Raw genomic sequence first — 19,092 nt, forward strand, 5'->3', positions numbered from 1 at the left:
AAACATTATTGAAGATTTATGATAAAAACATCCTAAAGATTGATTCTATACATCGTTTGACATGTTTCTACGAATGTAATATAACTGACTTTTCGTCTGAACTAATTGCTCGCGCATTGTGCATTTGAATTACTGGGCTAAACGCGCAAACAAAAAAGAGGTAATTGGACATAAATGATTGACTTCATCGAACAAAAACATTTATGGGACTGGGATTCCTGGGAGTGCATTCCGAAGATCATCAAAGGTACATTAATATTTATAACGTTATTTCTGAGTTTTGTGACACCTCTCCTTGGTCGGAAAATGGCTGTGTGGTTTTCTGTGACTAGGCGCTGACCTAACATAATCTCAAGGTGTGCTTTCGCCGTAAAGCCTTTTGAAATCGGACACTGTGGCTGAATTCACGAGAACTTTATCTTTATAATGGTGTATAATACTTCTATGTTTGAGGAATTTTAATTATGAGATTTCTGTTGTTTTGAATTTGGCGCCGTGCAATTTCACTGGCTGTTGGCGTCCCACATATCCCAGAGAAGTTAAACAAAATCTAAATATATTTTATAATTTGAGATTCTTCAAAGTAGCCACCCTGTGCCTTGAGGACAGCTTTGCACACTCTTGGCATTCTCTCAACCAGCTTCACCTGGAATGCTTTTCCAACAGACTTGAAGGAGTTCCCACATATGCTGAACACTTGTTGGCTGCTTTTCCTTCACTCTGCGGTCCGACTCAGCCCAAACCATTTCAATTTGGTTGAGGTCAGACGATTGTGGAGGCCAGGTCATCTGATGCAGCACTCCATCACTCTCCTTCTTAGTCAAACAGCCCTTACACAGCCTGGAGGTGTTGGGTCATTGTCCTGTTGAAAAACAAAAAAAAAGTGTCCCACTAAACCCAAACCAGATGGGATGGCGTATCGCTGCAGAATGCTGTAGTAAATAAATCACTGACTGTGTCACCAGCAAAGCATCCCCACACCTCCTCCTCCTCCTCCATGCTTCACAATGGGAACCACACATGCGGAGATCATCCGTTGACATACTATGCGTGCCACAAAGACACGGCAGTTGGAACCAAAACCCCCAAAATGTGGACTCAGCAGACCAAAGGACATATTTCCACCGGTCTAATGTCCATTGCTCATGTTTCTTGGCCCAAGCAAGTCTCTTCTTCTAGGTGTCCTTTAGTATTGGTTTCTTTGCCGCAATCAACCATGAAGGCCTGATTTACACAGTCTCTTCTGAACAGTTGATGTTTAGATGAGTCTGTTACTTGAACTCTGTGAAGCATCCACTGCAGCAGAGGTAACTCTGGGTCTTCCTTTCCTGTGGCGGTCCTCATGAGAGCCAGTTAACTCTAATGAACTTATCCTCTGCAGCAGAGGTAACTCTGGGTCTTCCTTTCCTGTGGCGGTCCTCATGAGAGCCAGTTTCATCATAGCGCTTGATGGTTTTTGCGACTGCGCTTCATGAAATCTTCCGTATTGACTGACTTTCATGTTTTAAAGTAATGATGGACTGTTGTTTTTCTTTGCTTATTTGAGCTGTTCTTGCCATAATATGGACTTGGTCTTTTACCAAATAGGGCTATCTTCTGTATACCACCCCTACCTTATCACAACACAACTGATTGGCTCAAACACATTAAGAAGGAAGAAATTCCACAACTTTTACCAAGGTACACCTGTTAATTGAAATGCATTCCAGGTGACTACCTCATGAAGCTGGTTGAGAGAATGCCAAGAGTGTGCAAAGCTGTCATCAAGGCAGAGGGTGGCTACTTTGAAAAATCTCAAATATAAAATATATTTTGATTTGTTTAACACTTTTTTTTGGTTACGACATGATTCCATATGTGTTATTTCATAGTTTGGATGTCTTCACTATGATTCTACAATGTAGAACAAGGTAAAAATAAAGAAAAACCCTGGAATGAGCATGTGTGTCCAAACGTTTGACAGGTAATATATACACATCCAGTATGTATTGTACTGTACCTCCTGCTCCCCCTGGTTCTGTTCCTCCATGCCCTCCACATGGACCTGTATCCCAGCTGCAGCAGCCTCTTCCAGGGTCACGACCCTCACTGTGCCCTCTGGGAGACAGTCCGTCTGCATGGCCTCCTCTCCCTCTATACATGCCGCCACCATCGCCTCAGACGACCCAGACATCGACGAGATCTCCTGGTGGAAGGAAGGAAGGGTCGGGGACAGGAAGGCTTGAACAGTCAAAAGTAAAATGATCCCCAAATAAACACCTCTAACAGTCTGTTAGTGCAGTGAGTGTCTAAACCGGCTAACCACAACTTTGAGAGTAAACACTATAACAGCCGTGTGTGTGTGTGGGGCCCTTACAGGTACGGAGGGTCCAGGTGTGGGTGTGGACTGGGTAACCGTGGTAACTGCTCGGCCAGCCGCCACCACGGCGCTGGACTCTGTGGTTACCGAGGACGACGAGGGAGCCTCTGTAGTTCCGCTGTCTCCCTGTGTCGAGTCACCAGGCTGGGCTGGAGGGAGGAGGGACGTCACACAATTAACACCAAAACATCCCAACGCAGAGTCCAAAACATCCCAACACGGACACCAGAACATCCCAACACGGAGACCAGAACATCCCAACACGGAGACCAAAACATCCCAACACGGAGACCAGAACATCCCAACACGGAGACCAAAACATCCCGACACGGAGGCCAGAACATCCCTACACGGAGACCAAAACATCCCAACACGGAGACCAAAACGGAGACCAAAACATCCCAACACGGAGACCAGAACATCCTGTATGTTGGTAGGAAACATCTTAACTCTTAATCTTCTGTTTTAAAACACTAAGGCTGTGTTTATACAGGCAGACCAATTCTGATCTTTGGACCAATCAGATCAACCTTTTTCCCAATAATTGGGCAAAATATCAGAATACGTAGGCCTGTGTAAAAGGAGCCTACGGGACCATTTCCCCCAGACCTAGATTAAGCCTAATCTAATCCTTCTGGAGATTCTCCTTTGAGTAAATTTTTTTGTGTCTCTCAGACCTGAATTAATCTGTGTCTGAAAACAAATCCTCCCTAAAACGCCTATGAGAACAAAATGGGTTAAAAGACAGTCATGCTTAGATAGACAGACAGACAGACAGACAGACAGACAGACAGACAGACAGACAGACAGATAGACAGACACAGACAGACAGATAGACAGACAGATAGACAGACAGATAGACAGACAGATAGACAGATAGACAGACACAGACAGACAGATAGATACAGATAGATACAGACAGACAGACAGATAGATAGATAGACAGACAGACAGACAGATAGATAGACAGACAGACAGACAGACAGATAGACAGACAGATAGACACAGATAGACAGACAGATAGATAGATAGCAGTAGCTCCCACCTGTAGTAGCTGTGTTGGTGGTGCCCGTCTCGTGTGTCTCACACGGAGGATTGGAACACACCCTCTGGACCGTGCCCGTCCCTGTCAGGTTGGACGTAGTCTGAGAAGGGGTGTTGGTGGTTCCCGTTTCGTGCGTTTCACACGGAGGATTGGAACACACCCTCTGGACCGTGCCCGTCCCTGTCAGGTTGGACGTAGTCTGAGAAGGGGTGTTGGTGGTTCCCGTTTCGTGCGTTTCACACGGAGGATTGGAACACACTCTCTGGACCGTGCCTGTAGTCTGCCCGATGCCCATACTAGAGTTGGCCTGCGTCGACGTAGTGGTAGTGCCAGTCTCGTGCGTTTCACAAGGTGGATTGGAGCAGACAGGAGAGGTGAGGGGGGATCCTCCTCCTCCTCCTCCACTGGATGACTTGCTCTGGTTATCTGAGGACGAAGAGCTGAGCGTCATGCCCATCTGGTCAGAGCCCATGTTCGAGCGTGCGGTGGTCGAGGTGTAGGTGGTCCCTGTTCTCAGAGTCTCGGGTCGTAGCACCCCGGGCACAGAGCTGGTACCAGAAACAGACGAGGGGGAGAGGTCTCCGGAGGAGGAGGGGGGCGGAGAGGACGGGGGATCAGACCCGCTGGTGTTGTTGGTTACGCTGGAGCCTTGTTGTTGCTGGTTGGATCCCATGTTACAGCTGGCGGTGGTCTGGGTGTTGGTGGTACCTGTATCGTGGGTCTCGGACGGGGGGTTGGTGCACACCTGCTGTACCTGGCCCATGTTGGAGGACGCGGTCGTTTGAGTGTTGGTGGTGCCGGTCTCGTGGGTCTCGCAGGGGGGGTTTGAGCAGACCCTCTCCACCCCACCATTACCAGTCATGTTAGCGGAGGCCGTGGTAGCTGTATTGGTGGTGCCGGTCTCATGGGTCTCGCAGGGGGGGTTTGAGCAGACCAGGGTTACCGTTCCTGGGTCGCCTGCCTCGGGCTGGGTGGACGAGGGGTCGGCGGAGGTGGGGGAGGACAGGATGGAGACCGGGAGGTCGTGGACAGGCTGAGCATCCACACCACTGGGGGTCGTGATCAGGGTCACCTGAGTGGGCGGAGCTCCCGCCTGGAGGACATAGAGTACAGGGGGGGGGGTCAATCAGGAAGTCAATAGAAACTGTTTTAAAGACGTGTAAGCATTAATTTTCCAACACGCAGAAGAGGTCTATAAACCAACGTTCCAATACAAATCAATCTTGCCAATGATAACACATATTTAAATGACAATTAAACCATTCCAAGTATGAGGTTTTCTACAGAAAGAAGAGCTGCTGTTCATACGAGAAGCACTGCTTTTTACAGACAGCCCCCGTCTTCCCAGGCGTATCACTGCATGTGCCAGCAGGACAAGCATAGCAGCCAAATACTAACAAATAAACAATAACAAATAAACAATAACAAATAAATACATAAAAGGGAGTCAACCCATTGCAAGTATTCATGACAGGACGGATGCATCTGCACCAAACACGAACACCTAAGGCACCCGACGACACTGCTTTTACGAAAGGCAGATTCTGATCCGTTATTTTTGACCGATCAATTATTTTGACCGCCTGTGTAAACGCAGCCTCCCCGTTGTTCCACATGAACTGTACCTGAGCTGCGGAGACGGTGACCTGTCCAGGCAGAGTGGTCATGGTGCCCAAGGTGGTGGTAGCCGTGGCAACACTTCCGGCCGCCAGGCTCGAAGACACTGTACCAGTCACCGTACCAAACGTTGTCACACCTTAAGGGGAAGGGACAACGTTAAAATCGATCGTTGATTGTGTATATTGGTAGCCTGAAATCCAGACCCGGTTTTTGTTTTAACATTCCACCAGGTGTGTTAAGGAGTGGAACGTTAGCACTAACAGACTGGTACCCAGGCTAATCTATTGGGACAGATGCTTCAAAACAGTACAAACTAAAGCATGATTGTTCAACTGTGGATGATTCAACGCTTAAAGAAACACTAAAACTAAACTCATCTTTAGGAACACAAACTAGTCAAGGATGAAGCTAAGCGCGGCGACTAGCAAAGAGCTATCTGTCGGAGGTTCACTGAACATCCTTACCTGTGGTTCCCTTGACAACAAGGGTGGTGACGTTAGGTTTGACACCGGAAACAGTAACCGGGGAGACGAGACGTACTCCTCCCATGGGGACGGTCCGTAAAATAGTCCCGGGCTGTCCAGGGGCACCCTTCAGCACCACCTGGTAGAAACATAATATTAATAACAACCTGGTAGAATCATAACAACAACAATAACCTGGTAGAATCATAACAACAACAACAACCTGGTAGAATCATAACAACAACAATAACCTGGTAGAATCATAACAACAACAATAACCTGGTAGAATCATAACAACAACAATAACCTGGTAGAATCATAACAACCTGGTAGAATCATAACAACAACAACCTGGTAGAATCATATCAACAACATGGTAGAATCATAACAACAACAATAACCTGGTAGAATCATAACAACAACAATAACCTGGTAGAATCATAACAACAACAATAACCTGGTAGAATCATAACAACAACAACCACCTGGTAGAATCATAACAACAACAACCACCTGGTAGAATCATAACAACAACAACCACCTGGTAGAATCATAACAACAACAACCACCTGGTAGAATCATAACAACAACAACCACCTGGTAGAATCATAACAACAACAACCACCTGGTAGAATCATAACAACAACAACCACCTGGTAGAATCATAACAACAACAACAACCTGGTAGAATCATAACAACAACAACCACCTGGTAGAATCATAACAACAACAATAACCTGGTAGAATCATAACAACAACAACCCCAACCTGGTAGAATCATAACAACAACAACCACCACCTGGTAGAATCATAACAACAACAACAACCCCAACCTGGTAGAATCATAACAACCACCTGGTAGAATCATAACAACAACCTGGTAGAATCATAACAACAACAACAACCACCTGGTAGAATCATAACAACCTGGTAGAATCATAACAACAACAACCACCTGGTAGAATCATAACAACCTGGTAGAATCATAACAACCTGGTAGAATCACAACAACAACAACAACCTGGTAGAATCATAATAACCTGGTAGAATCACAACAACAACCACCTGGTAGAATCACAACAACAACAACCACCTGGTAGAATCATAACAACAACAACAACCACCTAGTAGAATCATAACAACCTGGTAGAATCATAACAACCTGGTAGAATCATAACAACAACCTGGTAGAATCATAACAACCTGGTAGAATCATAACAACAACCTGGTAGAATCATAACAACCTGGTAGAATCATAACAACCTGGTAGAATCATAACAACCTGGTAGAATCATTACAACAACAACAACCTGGTAGAATCATAACAACAACAACAACCTGGTAGAATCATAACAACAACAACAACCTGGTAGAATCATAACAACAACAACAACCACCTGGTAGAATCATAATAACCTGGTAGAATCATAACAACAACAACAACAACCTGGTAGAATCATAACAACAACAACCTGGTAGAATCATAACAACCTGGTAGAATCATAACAACCTGGTAGAATCATAACAACAACAACAACCTGGTAGAATCATAACAACCTGGTAGAATCATAACAACAACCTGGTAGAATCATAACAACAACCTGGTAGATGAATCATAACAACAACCTGGTAGAATCATAACAACCTGGTAGAATCATAACAACAACAACCTGGTAGAATCATAACAACAATAACCTGGTAGAATCATAATAACAACAACAACCTGGTAGAATCATAACAACAACAATAACCTGGTAGAATCATAACAACAACCCCACCTGGTAGAATCATAACAACAACAATAACCTGGTAGAATCATAACAACAACCCCACCTGGTAGAATCATAACAACAACAATAACCTGGTAGAATCATAACAACAACCCCACCTGGTAGAATCATAACAACAACAACAACCCCAACCTGGTAGAATCATAACAACAACAATAACCTGGTAGAATCATAACAACAACAACAACCCCAACCTGGTAGAATCATAACAACAACAACCTGGTAGAATCATAACAACCTGGTAGAATCATAACAACAACAACCTGGTAGAATCATAACAACAACAACAACCTGGTAGAATCATAACAACCTGGTAGAATCATAACAACCTGGTAGAATCATAATAACAACAACCTGGTAGAATCATAACAACAACCTGGTAGATTCATAATAACAACAACCTGGTAGAATCATAACAACAACCTGGTAGATTCATAATAACAACAACCTGGTAGAATCATAACAACAACCTGGTAGATTCATAATAACAACAACCTGGTAGAATCATAACAACAACCTGGTAGAATCATAACAACAACCTGGTAGAATCATAACAACAACAATAACCTGGTAGAATCATAACAACAACAACAACAACCTGGTAGAATCATAACAACAACAATAACCTGGTAGAATCACACAGGTAAAGTATGCATGAGCAAGATAGCAAATATACGCATGTACTAAATTAGCCTAGTTTGATATTTAACTAATAGCTGGGCAGTATACTTTTTTATTTTAACCTTTATTTAACTTGGCAAGTCCATAATGAACAAATTCTTATTTACAATGACGGCCTACACCGGCCAAACCCGGACGACGCTGGGCCAATTGTGAGCCGCCCCTATGGGACTCCCAATCACGGCCGGTTGTTATACAGACTGGATTTTGAACCAGGGTTTCTGTAGTGATGCCTCTATAACACCGAGATGCAGTGCCTCAGACCGCTGAGCCACTCGGGAGCAGCGGTCTGCAGGTATTGATGCAACGGTCCAGTTTTTTTTTTTACTTGACCTTCTAGAACAGCATTTCAATGTTTGGTTTTTGTTAAAAATGTGATACGTAACTCTGGTGCGGGTAATGTAGTTTTTCCTACAAGTCATCTTTCTCCCTTTACTGCTGTTGCATGGCACTTACCAAGCCCCCCCTCTCGTCAAATCAAATCACATTTTACTTGGTCACATGCTTCGTAAAACAACAGGTGTAGACTAGCAGTGAAATTGCTTACAGGTCGTTCCCAAGGGGACGCAGTTGCTCGACCACAGAGTGAAGAGCACTTTTGCTCTTGGTCCGATGGATGCAACAAGATGTTGGTGAAAACAATGCTGCTTTCCAAAGAGCGGTGTATAATAATTACACTATTAGTTTGTGCATCTTACGGTCTTGCTGGTTTGTCTTTTCTCAGAAAGTTGTGGCTAAAATAAATTGTTTTTAGCTGCTAATGCTAATCACCTGGCTAACATTAGCTAGCTTGCTAAATGCACTAAGAGTCCGCGCAAACGTAGCTAGTTCATACAGCCGAGTACCAGTGCTGTTGTACGCCTAGATCAGCATGTTGTTTGTGCAACGGTATCTTCGAAATCAGAAAGGAACGGGCGAAGCGTGAAAATGTTAGCTAGCTACGTGAGGTAATGTAACGCTTAATTAGGGTCTCCTGGAAACACTGACCCAACACTTTAGTTCCTACCCGTCATTAACTCCTCCCTGGCTTATTCATCTGTTGTCATATCAAATAACAATGTATTCAAAGTGCTGCCCATCACTCAGTCACTCCTCAGCAGGCCAAGCTTGGTCCCGTTTGTGGGGGAGTCTCAGAAAGAGGGCCAATTACTACATTTAAAACGGTTTTCAACCAGCGATTGAGTTGTGAGACTCTGCTGTAGAGGTCATCACTCCCCCTCTAACTGGGAGCGGGCCAGAGACAATTACTCGATGCCGACATCTTTCTAGTTCATTTACAGTGCCTTGCTAAAGTATTCACCTCCCTTGGCGTTTTTCCTATTTTCTTGCATTACAACCTGGAATTTAAATGGATTTTTATTTGGATTTCATGTAATAGACATAAACAAAATAGTCCAAATTGTTGAAGTGAAATTATAAAAAAATAACTTGTTTAAAAAAAATTAATTAAAAAATGGAAAAGTGGTGCATATGTATTCACCCCCTTTGCTATGAAGCCCCTAAATAAGATTTGGTGCAACCAATTATCTTCAGAAGTCACATAATTAATTAAATAAAGTCCACCTGTGTGCAATCTAAGTGTCACATGATCTCAGTGTATATACACCTGTTCTGAAAGGCACCAGAGTCTGCAACACCACCAAGCAAGGGGCACCACCAAGCAAGCGGCACCATGAAGAACAAGGAGCTCTCCAAACAGGTCCGGGACAAAGTTGTGGAGAAGTACAGATCAGGGTTGGGTTATAAAAAAATATCCCAAACTTTGAACATCCCACTGAGCACCATTAAATCAATTATTAAAAAATGGAAAGAATAATGGCACCACAACAAACCTGCCAAGAGATGGCCGCCCACCAAAACTCACTGACCAGGCAAGGAAGGAATTAATCAGAGAGGCAACAAAGAGACCAAAGATAACCCTGAAGGAGCTGCAAAGCTCCACAGCGGAGATTAGAGTATCTGTCCATAGGACCACTATAAGCCATACACTCCACAGAGCTGGGCTTTACAGAAGAGTGGACAGAAAAAAGCCATTGCTTAAAGAAAAAAATAAGCAAACGCGTTTAGTGTTCGCCAAAAGGCATGTGGGAGACTCCCCAAACATATGGAAGAAGGTACTCTGGTCAGATGAGACATCAAGGAAAACTCTGTCTGGCACAAACCCAACACCTCTCATTACCCCGAGAACACCTCTCATTACCCCGAGAACACCTCTCATTACCCCGAGAACACCTCTCATCACCCCGAGAACACCTCTCATCACCCCGAGAACACCTCTCATCACCCCGAGAACACCTTCATCACCCCGAGAACACCTCTCATCACCCCGAGAACACCTTCATCACCCCGAGAACACCTTCATCACCCCGAGAACACCTTCATCACCCCGAGAACACCTTCATCACCCCGAGAACACCTCTCATCACCCCGAGAACACCTCTCATCACCCCGAGAACACCTTCATCACCCCGAGAACACCTTCATCACCCCGAGAACACCTCTCATCACCCCGAGAACACCTCTCATCATCACCCCGAGAACACCTCTCATCATCACCCCGAGAACACCTCTCATCATCACCCCGAGAACACCTCATCATCACCCCGAGAACACCTCTCATCACCCCGAGAACACCTTCATCACCCCGAGAACACCTCTCATCACCCCGAGAACACCTCTCATCATCACCCCGAGAACACCTCTCATCACCCCGAGAACACCTCTCATCACCCCGAGAACACCTTCATCACCCCGAGAACACCTTCATCACCCCGAGAACACCTTCATCACCCCGAGAACACCTCTCATCACCCCGAGAACACCTCTCATCACCCCGAGAACACCTTCATCACCCCGAGAACACCTTCATCACCCCGAGAACACCTCTCATCACCCCGAGAACACCTTCATCACCCCGAGAACACCTTCATCACCCCGAGAACACCTCTCATCACCCCGAGAACACCTTCATCACCCCGAGAACACCTTCATCACCCCGAGAACACCTTCATCACCCCGAGAACACCATATTTTTCCATCGGCAGGGAAAACTGGTCAGAATTGAATAAATGATGAATCTTTCTAAATACAGGGAAATTCTTGAGGGAAACCAGTTTGTCTTCCAGATTTTTGACTGGGACAGAGGTTCACCTTCCAGCAGGACAATGACCCTAAGCATACTGCTAAAGCAACACTCGAGTGGTTTAACCTGTTGCTTCTACTCGGGACGCTTGCGTCCCAACTAGAGCTCTGGAAATGCAAATGCGCTACGCTAAATGCTAATAGTATTAGTTAAAACTCAAAAGTTCATTAAAATACACATGCAGGGTATCGAATTAAAGCTACACTCGTTGTGAATCCAGGCAACAAGTCAGATTTTTAAAATGCTTTTCGGCGAAAGCATGAGAAGCTATTATCTGATAGCATGCAACACCCCAAAAGACCCACAGGGGACGTAAACAAAATAATTAGCATTTCGGCGTTACACAAACCGCACAATAAAATAGAAAACATTCATTACCTTTCACCATCTTCTTTGTTGGCACTCCTAGATGTCCCATAAACACTATTTGGGTCTTTATTTCGATTAAATCGGTCCATATAAAGCCTAGATATCGTTATATGTAGACTGTGTGATAAACGAAAAAAACATTGTTTCAAAACGTAACGTCATTTTTTAAAATTCAAAAAGTCGACGATAAACTTTCACAAAACACTTCGAAATACGTTTGTAATGCAACTTTAGGTATTAGTAAACGTTAATAAGCGATAAAATTCATCAGGAGGCGATGTAAAGATCATTAGCTGTCCGTCTGGAAAAATGTCCGGCTAGAAACTCAACGAAAATATCCGGTCCTAGACCGGATTAGATACGGTGTCCTGTATGTGTTTGACCAAGAAAAAACTCGAAGGGAAATGACAAGACTCTAGACACCGTGTGGAAGCTGTAGGTACTGCAACCTCAGTCAATTAATTGTGGTTCACCTTTATCAATGGGATCAAGTAGCGCATGGATATATTTTCCCATTTTCAGTGATCAGTTTTTCCTGTGCTTTTCGATGTAAATGCCGTTCTGGTAAAGCCACAGCAGTGATTTAACCAGTTTTTTAAACGTCTGAGTGTTTTCTATCCACACAGACTAAGCAAATGCATATACTATATTCCTGGCATGAGTAGCAGGGCGCTGAAATGTTGCGCGATTTTTAACAGAATGTTCAAAAAAGTAGAGGGTCGACTGAAGAGGTTAAGAGGAAACATTTAAATGTCTTGGAATGGCCTAGTCAAAGCCCAGACCTCAATCTAATTGAGGATCTGTGGTATGACAAAGATTGCTGTACACCAGCGGAACCCATCCAACTTGAAGGAGCTGGAGCAGTTTTTCCTTGAAGAATGGGCAAAAATCCCAGTGGCTAGATGAGCCAAGCTTATAGAGACATACCCCAAGAGACTTGCTGCTGCAATTGCTGCAAAAGGTGGCTCTACATAGTATTGACTTTGGGGGATGAATAGTTATGCAAGCTCAAATAATCTTTTTTGTGTGTCTTATTTCATGTTTGTCTCACAAAAAAATATTTTGCACCTCCAAAGTGTTAGGCATGTTGTGTAAATCAAATGATACCAGCCCCCCCCCCAAAAAACAAATCTATTTTAGCTCCAGGTTCTAAGACAACAAAATAGGATAAAATATCAGGGGTGGTGAACACTTTCGGGAAGACACTGTACACTGTACACAATTAACCTGTGTTGCGCTTGGTGATCTCTGTTTCAAATTAACATCGTTGGTGCCGACGTGGATAACAATATCTCTATACTCTCTACACTCAGTCTCAGCCAGCACCCTCTTCAGATCAGCTTTTATGTCGGTAGCTCTGCCCCCTGGTAAACCATGTATGATCGCTAGATTATTATTTTTAAGTCTAATATTGCAGGTTATGGAGTCGCCAATGACTATTTTTTTTAAAAATTTGTCAGAGCTAAAATGGTAGGAGGCTTCGGTGGCACGCGGAGGAGAGACCTGAGCAGTCTCGGCCTCTTGACTCGTTGCTTCATGGAGAGAACAGTTGAAATAGTGTCGGCTGAATGAGCGACACCGACTGAGGATGGAACAGCATCTGTGCTACCGATGGCACAGACGCTGTTTCATCTTTTCCTACACTGAAAGGGGTTAGGGTTTCCTACACTGAAAGGGGTTAGGGTTTCCTACACTGAAAGGGGTTAGGGTTTCCTACACTGAAAGGGGTTAGGGTTTCCTACACTGAAAGGGGTTGAAAAGGGGTTAGGGTTACCTACACTGAAAGGGGTTAGGGTTTCCTACACTGAAATTACCCATGCCTAACGATTGCGTCAGACGCTATCCAGCTATCCTCACCATAAGGCGATAGTTCTCATGTATATTATGAGTACAGCTCTGGGCATTGCGCTGATGGTCTTGCCTGATGTTATTGTACCAGGGTTAAAGGTTAGAGAGGGGTTGGGGTACCTGTGTGAGTCCCTGCTGACCAGCCCCAGCTCTGGGCATAGTGCTGATGGTCTTGCCTGATGTTATTGTACCAGGATTAAAGGTTAGAGAGGGGTTGGGGTACCTGTGTGAGTCCCTGCTGACCAGCCCCAGCTCTGGGCATAGTGCTGATGGTCTTGCCTGATGTTATTGTACCAGGATTAAAGGTTAGAGAGGGGTTGGGGTACCTGTGTGAGTCCCTGCTGACCAGCCCCAGCTCTGGGCATTGCGCTGATGGTCTTGCCTGATGTTATTGTACCAGGATTAAAGGTTAGAGAGGGGTTGGGGTACCTGTGTGAGTCCCTGCTGACCAGCCCCAGCTCTGGGCATTGCGCTGATGATCTTGCCTGGTGTCCCGGTGCCTGGTGTCATCATCTTAGTGGTGATAATGGTAATGGGGGACTTCATACCACTTCCTGTCACTCCTGACCAGACAACAGATTAAATACATTTAGTAACAGGAAGTTATTGGCATATGGAGACACATTTAAACATGAGCCATGTGGTTATTGTCATATGGAGACACATTTAAACATGAGCCATGTGGTTATTGTCATATGGAGACACATTTAAACATGAGCCATGTGGTTATTGTCATATGGAGACACATTTAAACATGAGCCATGTGGTTATTGTCATATGGAGACACATTTAAACATGAGCCATGTGGCTGCATCAATGGGCCACTGTGAAAACGCTCTACAAAATCCCAAAATGTTGTGCCGACGATGAATCAAACGATCCAAAAAAAAAAAAAAAAACTCAACATTTGTAAAGCCCTCTTCAACAATATTTTAAATCACAAAATGGCCTTTTAATTGATTGATGAATTTGGTTGATGTTTCGGGAAGCAGACAGGACTAACCTGCTTGTCCGATGGCAGACATGGGTATGGTCTTGATGATGTGCGTGCCAGGCTTGGTGGTGGTGGGCATGCCGCTGTAGGATAGGATGGTGGGCTTGCCCCCCGCGGCCCCGGCCTGGGACGTCGTGATGATGGTGGTGGGCTTGCCGTCCGCTGAGGTCACCAGCTTCAGGATGGTGCCCGCCGGGAGGGGACCTTTCGTCTGGTTTGAAAGGAAGGCGATAAGAGGGGTTTCAGGGTTTAGGGGTCGGAGGTCAAGATAGAAGGGGTTCAGGGTTAGGGGTCGGATGTCAAGATAGAGGTGGAAGCTGACATACAACAAGAAACATGGTCATTCGAGACGGATATCTCAGGTTGTTTGACTGATCCCGTGCATCAGAATCCTGTACTGATCCCGTACTGGACTAGGCTGATCGCGTACTGGACTATACTGATCGCGTACTGGACTAGGCTGATCGCATACTGGACTAGGCTGATCCCGTACTGGACTAGGCTGATCGCGTACTGGACTAGGCTGATCGCGTACTGGACTATACTGATCCCGTACTGGACTAGGCTGATCCCGTACATCAGAATCCTGTACTGATCCCGTACTGGACTAGGCCGATCCCGTACTGGACTAGGCCGATCCCGTACTGGACTAGGCCGATCCCGTACTGGACTAGGCCGATCCCGTACTGGACTAGGCCGATCCCGTACTGGACTAGGCCGATCGCGTACTGGACTAGGCCGATCGCGTACTGGACTAGGCCGATCGCGTACTGGACTATACTGATCCCGTACTGGACTAGGCTGATCCCGTACATCAGAATCCTGTACTGATCCCGTACTGGACTAGGCCGATCCCGTACTGGACTAGGCCGATCCCGTACTGGACTAGGCCGATCCCGTACTGGACTAGGCCGATCCCGTACTGGACTAGGCCGATCCCGTACTGGACTAGGCCGATCCCGTACTGGACTAGGCCGATCCCGTACTGGACTAGGCCGATCCCGTACTGGACTAGGCCGATCCCGTACTGGACTAGGCTGATCCCGTACATCAGAATCCTGTACTGATCCCGTACTGGACTAGGCCGATCCCGTACTGGACTAGGCCGATCGCGTACTGGACTAGGCCGATCGCGTACTGGACTAGGCCGATCCCGTACTGGACTAGGCCGATCCCGTACTGGACTAGGCCGATCCCGTACTGGACTAGGCCGATCCCGTACTGGACTAGGCCGATCCCGTACTGGACTAGGCCGATCCCGTACTGGACTAGGCCGATCCCGTACTGGACTAGGCCGATCGCGTACTGGACTAGGCCGATCCCGTACTGGACTAGGCCGATCCCGTACTGGACTAGGCCGATCCCGTACTGGACTAGGCCGATCCCGTACTGGACTAGGCCGATCCCGTACTGGACTAGGCCGATCCCGTACTGGACTAGGCCGATCCCGTACTGGACTAGGCCGATCCCGTACTGGACTAGGCCGATCCCGTACTGGCTGTCAAGAGATTTTCCCACCAGATTAAGGCCGATAGTCTCCACGACTAGTCGTGGAGACAAACCCTAAAATCGGGGATGGGCAACTCTCCGGTCCTCGTGGGCCTGATTGGTGGCACAATTTTGCCCCAGTGCCTGCAAATACACTAATCAAGGTCTTCGGTTTCAAATGTAATTTGTTTAAATTTGCTAGGGATGGGGACAAAGTGAGACACCAATCAGGCCCTCGATGACCGAACTAAATGACCCAGATTATACTTTTTAACCTTTACTTAAGGTTAGTCAGTTAAGAACAAATTCTTATTTTCAATGACGGCCTAGGAACAGTGGGGTTAAGTGCCTTGTTCAGGAGCAGAACGACAGATGTTTACCATGTCAGCTCGGGGATTTGATCCAGCAACACTCTGACCACTAGGCTACCCTGCCGCCCCAAAACTAAGGGAAAGGGGATAACTAGTCACTTGCACAACTGAATGCATTCAACCGAAATGTGTCTTCCGCATTTAACCCAACCCCTCTGAATCAGAGAGGTGTGTCTTCCACATTTAACCCAACCCCTCTGAATCAGAGAGGTGTGTCTTCCGCATTTAACCCAACCCCTCTGAATCAGAGAGGTGTGTCTTCCACGTTTAACCCAACCCCTCTGAAACAGAGAGGTGTGTCTTCCACGTTTAACCCAACCCCTCTGAAACAGAGAGGTGCTGGAAGGGGGCTGCCTTAATCGACATCCACGTCTTCGGCGCCTGGGGAACAGTGGGTTAAACTGCCTTGCTCGGGGGGGCAGAACGACAGATTTTTTTTTATTTAAAAAAAAACGTTGTCAGCTCGGGGATTCGAACCAGCAACCTTTCGGGTTACTGGCCCAACGCTCTAACCACTAAGCTACCTGACTACTGACCTGTATGATGTGCTGGAGGCTGGAGCCAGCCTGTCCCGTCACCGTTCCTGTCTGACCAGGCTTGGTCTGGACCACGGACATCACCTTCCCCAGGTTGGACAGGTTAGACAGCTAGAGGACAGGAAGTAGGAGAGACCGACAGGAAGTAGGAGAGAGAGACTGGTCAAAACAACACGTCTTACCTTATCAAGATAGACCCATCAAAAACCTAATATAATATATTCCACTTGGCAGACGCTTTCACGCGACTTTTATCAAGATAGGCAAATTTAAATGTCAGATTTATTTCACCTTTATTTAGATAATATCGTACATAGGTGGGTGTGGTTGTACTTACATGGCTGAGGAAACTATGCATTTTACATTTGTCACTAATGAAATTAATTAATTAATGGAAATTAGATGTTTTTATTTAAAGCAACTTCCATACTGTACATGTTTAATATGTGACCCCCCCCATGGAGGGAATGGACTGTTCTACTGTACATGTTTAATATGTGACCCCCCATGGAGGGAATGGACTGTTCTACTGTACATGTTTAATATGTGACCCCCATGGGGATAATGGACTGTTCTACTGTACATGTTTAATATGTGACCCCCCTATGGGGATAATGGACTGTTCTACTGTACATGTTTAATATGTGACCCCCCCATGGGGATAATGGACTGTTCTACTGTACATGTTTAATATGTGACCCCCCTATGGGGAGAATGTGCTGTTCTACTGTACATGTTTAATATGTGACCCCCCTATGGAGGGAATGGACTGTTCTACTGTACATGTTTAATATGTGACCCCCCTCCATGGGAATGGACTGTTCTACTGTACATGTTTAATATGTGACCCCCCCCCATGGAGGGAATGGACTGTTCCACTGTACATGTTTATGTGACCCCCCATGGGGAGAACGGACTGTTCCACTGTACATGTTTAATATGTGAGGGGGGGAATGGACTGTTCATGTAAAAGACAACAGAAGACATCCTAACTAACCCAATGCTGCACGTCCTTCCCAGACATCACTTTGTTTTGACCCTGGTTGGCCGCGGTCAGCTTAGAACGGGGGGCACAAAACAGACGCAGTGAGTCCCTGCTAAACCAGGGGTGTGGGGGCATGTCACAAAACTGGGGTCAATGAGAGAGACAGCTAACTTGCTTAGCTTCAATATTCAGATTTGTTTACAACATATTGTATAGGAAGGATGCATGAAAATGGGAATTGGGATTAATTCAAACCAACCATTTTTACAACCCATATTCCAAGTTTAGCTTTGGCATAAGCAGAAAAACACGCCAGAAAAACTAAAAGTTATTTCTGAATGATAAAAGTTATTTCATTATTATCATTAATATTGTTATTAAATGGTTTAATTAAATTGATTGAAAACAACAACAACAACAACCCCCCCCAAATCTATTTCCTTCTGAATGTTTCTCAAAGTTAGCTGGCCAATTTATGGATCCTGCTAAGGCAACAACATCTTACCAGTGTTCCACCTCCCCCCATAGTAAGGGGACTCTTGACAAGGGTGATCGTCTTGGTGACTCCTCCCACTACCGTGGTAACCACCTGGTGTTGCTGGGCAACCGTCACCGTGCCAGACTTGTGCACGGTGATGATAGGGCGAGAAGGCGTTCCGGGTGTGACAACACCTGACGTGCCCACCTGAGCCGCAGCAGTCTTCAGCATGCGGGTTGCTGGGTTACTAACCTAGGAGGACAACACCGGGTGAGAGACACACAGACAGAGAGACAGGAGAGAAAGTAGTTAGAAGGCACGGCCAAGACAGCCCCTATAGCATTATTTTTTATTTTACTAGGCAAGTCAGTTAAGAATAAATTCTTATTTTACAATGACGGCCTAGGAACAGTGGGTTAACTGCCTGTTCAGGGCAGAAGGACAGATTTGTACCTTGTCAGCTCGGGGATTCGAACTTGCAACCTTTCGGTTACTAGTCCAACGCTCTAACCACTAGGCTACCCTGCACGGCCAAGACATCTCCTATAGCATTGAGAAGGCACGGCCAAGACAGCCCCTATAGCATTGAGAAGGCACGGCCAAGACAGCCCCTATAGCATTGAGAAGGCTCGACCAAGACAGCCCCTATAGCATTGAGAAGGCACGGCCAAGACAGCCCCTATAGCATTGAGAAGGCTCGACCAAGACAGCCCCTATAGCATTGAGAAGGCACGGCCAAGACAGCCCCTATAGCATTGGGAAGGCATGGCCAAGACATCTCCTATAGCATTGAGAAGGCACGGCCAAGACATCCCCTATAGCATTGAGAAGGCACGGCCAAGACATCTCCTATAGCATTGAGAAGGCACGGCCAAGACAGCCCCTATAGCATTGAGAAGGCACGGCCAAGACAGCCCCTATA

At 45.9% G+C, this 19,092-nt stretch overlaps 1 protein-coding gene across 1 annotated transcript in view; it reads right to left on the reverse strand.

Annotated features, from left to right (window-relative positions):
• hcfc1b (host cell factor C1b) overlaps window positions 1-19,092 on the reverse strand; it is an 81,600-nt gene that overhangs the window by 31,965 nt on the left and 30,543 nt on the right. The window contains exons 11-20 of the mRNA XM_065020991.1: window positions 18,198-18,422; window positions 17,705-17,764; window positions 16,708-16,818; window positions 14,322-14,523; window positions 13,748-13,881; window positions 5,489-5,627; window positions 5,030-5,160; window positions 3,405-4,497; window positions 2,357-2,508; window positions 2,000-2,185 (exon numbers count right to left, since the gene is read on the reverse strand). Of these exons, the coding sequence (XP_064877063.1) occupies window positions 2,000-2,185; window positions 2,357-2,508; window positions 3,405-4,497; window positions 5,030-5,160; window positions 5,489-5,627; window positions 13,748-13,881; window positions 14,322-14,523; window positions 16,708-16,818; window positions 17,705-17,764; window positions 18,198-18,422 (2,433 nt within the window). The remainder of the gene's footprint in view (window positions 1-1,999; window positions 2,186-2,356; window positions 2,509-3,404; window positions 4,498-5,029; window positions 5,161-5,488; window positions 5,628-13,747; window positions 13,882-14,321; window positions 14,524-16,707; window positions 16,819-17,704; window positions 17,765-18,197; window positions 18,423-19,092) is intronic.

Source organism: Oncorhynchus nerka, linkage group LG7 (assembly GCF_034236695.1).
Source record: "Oncorhynchus nerka isolate Pitt River linkage group LG7, Oner_Uvic_2.0, whole genome shotgun sequence".
NCBI classification, from domain to species: domain Eukaryota; kingdom Metazoa; phylum Chordata; class Actinopteri; order Salmoniformes; family Salmonidae; genus Oncorhynchus; species Oncorhynchus nerka.